Source organism: Octopus bimaculoides, chromosome 4 (assembly GCF_001194135.2).
Source record: "Octopus bimaculoides isolate UCB-OBI-ISO-001 chromosome 4, ASM119413v2, whole genome shotgun sequence".
In the NCBI taxonomy this organism is placed as follows: Eukaryota; Metazoa; Mollusca; class Cephalopoda; order Octopoda; family Octopodidae; genus Octopus; species Octopus bimaculoides.
Window position 1 is genome coordinate 21,584,999 of NC_068984.1, and position 1,353 is coordinate 21,586,351.

General features: G+C 38.0%; 1 protein-coding gene across 1 annotated transcript in view; it reads right to left on the minus strand.

The window, feature by feature from the left end:
* Positions 1-255: 255 nt before the first annotated feature.
* The window catches only part of LOC106882109 (tetraspanin-8-like), a 701,753-nt gene continuing 700,655 nt past the window's right edge, over positions 256-1,353 (minus strand). Inside the window, exon 9 of the mRNA XM_052966941.1 lies at positions 256-409. Coding sequence (XP_052822901.1) covers positions 278-409 — 132 coding nt within the window. The 3' untranslated portion in view covers positions 256-277. The remainder of the gene's footprint in view (positions 410-1,353) is intronic.

Sequence of the window (1,353 nt, forward strand, 5' to 3'; positions counted from 1 at the left end):
TCCGTTCGTGATGAGCCTTTCGCGCTTCGATAGTTATAAAATAAAAGGAACTGTAGAGATTGACAGACGACACAGTATTTATAGTTGTGCGATTTATTTACATTATTTATGGGTAAACTGCAGCCTGCAGGACTTTCTGAATGGTACGCCAACAAAAAATAACCTTGAATTTTTTGTATGCGGCCCGCCTGATGATGAGTCATGTCTCAAGTAACCTCTCGAGATAGATTGTCCATGCCTGATTTATACTTTAGATACCGTCTTTCCGCAATATATATTACAGAAACAACAACAAATAAGTAAAAAAAACAAAAAAACTCCTTACCATCAACAAAGCAACGCCACAAGCTGCTCCACCTAAAGCGTTTAGATGAGTGTAGAAAAGATCAGAAATAGCAGAGAAGCAGCCCTGAAAATATATAAAAGAGAAAGTCATTTAGAAATATGAATATATAAGATAGTGTTTTCCAACCATTTAAGGATGGAGACGCAATTCTGTTTTGCTTGAAATGAGGAGACAAAAAATAAAAAATACATGAAAATTTCCCGATACATCAAAGTATTTCAATACAAAAGTTGGAAAGTGTTGCTGCAGCATATAAAACGTCTACTATTACATTCACTATATTCATCATTATTTTCTTCTTTTCTTCTTCTTCATTGTCACCATTACCAATATCACAATCATTGACATCCTTCTCCTCCACCATCATCTTCTCCTGCCCCCATCATCTTCTCCTGCCCCCACCAGCTTTTCTAGTGTCATCGATCTCATCACAGCTGTTGTTCTTCTATTCATCATCATCACCATCGTCGTCACCGCCACCCTCGTCGTTACTATCGTCATCATATTCGTCATCGTCACCGTTGTCATCATCAGCATTGCGAAACATCAATCTAAACACCATTATCTTCCTAATTAATATATCAAGTTTTCTCTTCTCCCACCACCACCACCACCATCACCCACTTCACCATCGCCACAGTCACCTCTACCACCACCACCACTGTGCAACTGCTACACAATCTATCAAAATGTTTAACCAATGATCATCGATACACCACTCAATGTTAAAAAAGTAAAGACGTCCGCAAACTATTACCAAACCCACCTCTCTATACCACCACAATCATGCATGGTACCGTCTCCTTTCCTGTCTTAAATCTCACTATTGCCGATGTCTTTTTATCCGAGTACTTATTGAGTCATTTGAACACGGGACAGAACCCGACATTCACTTTTCGCTTGGTTTCCGTGTATCAAATCTAAAAAGGATAAAATTTATTGATTACCATATTTAGAACCGCATTTAAAAGCAGTAGCTGACATCCGCATATATATATATATATATA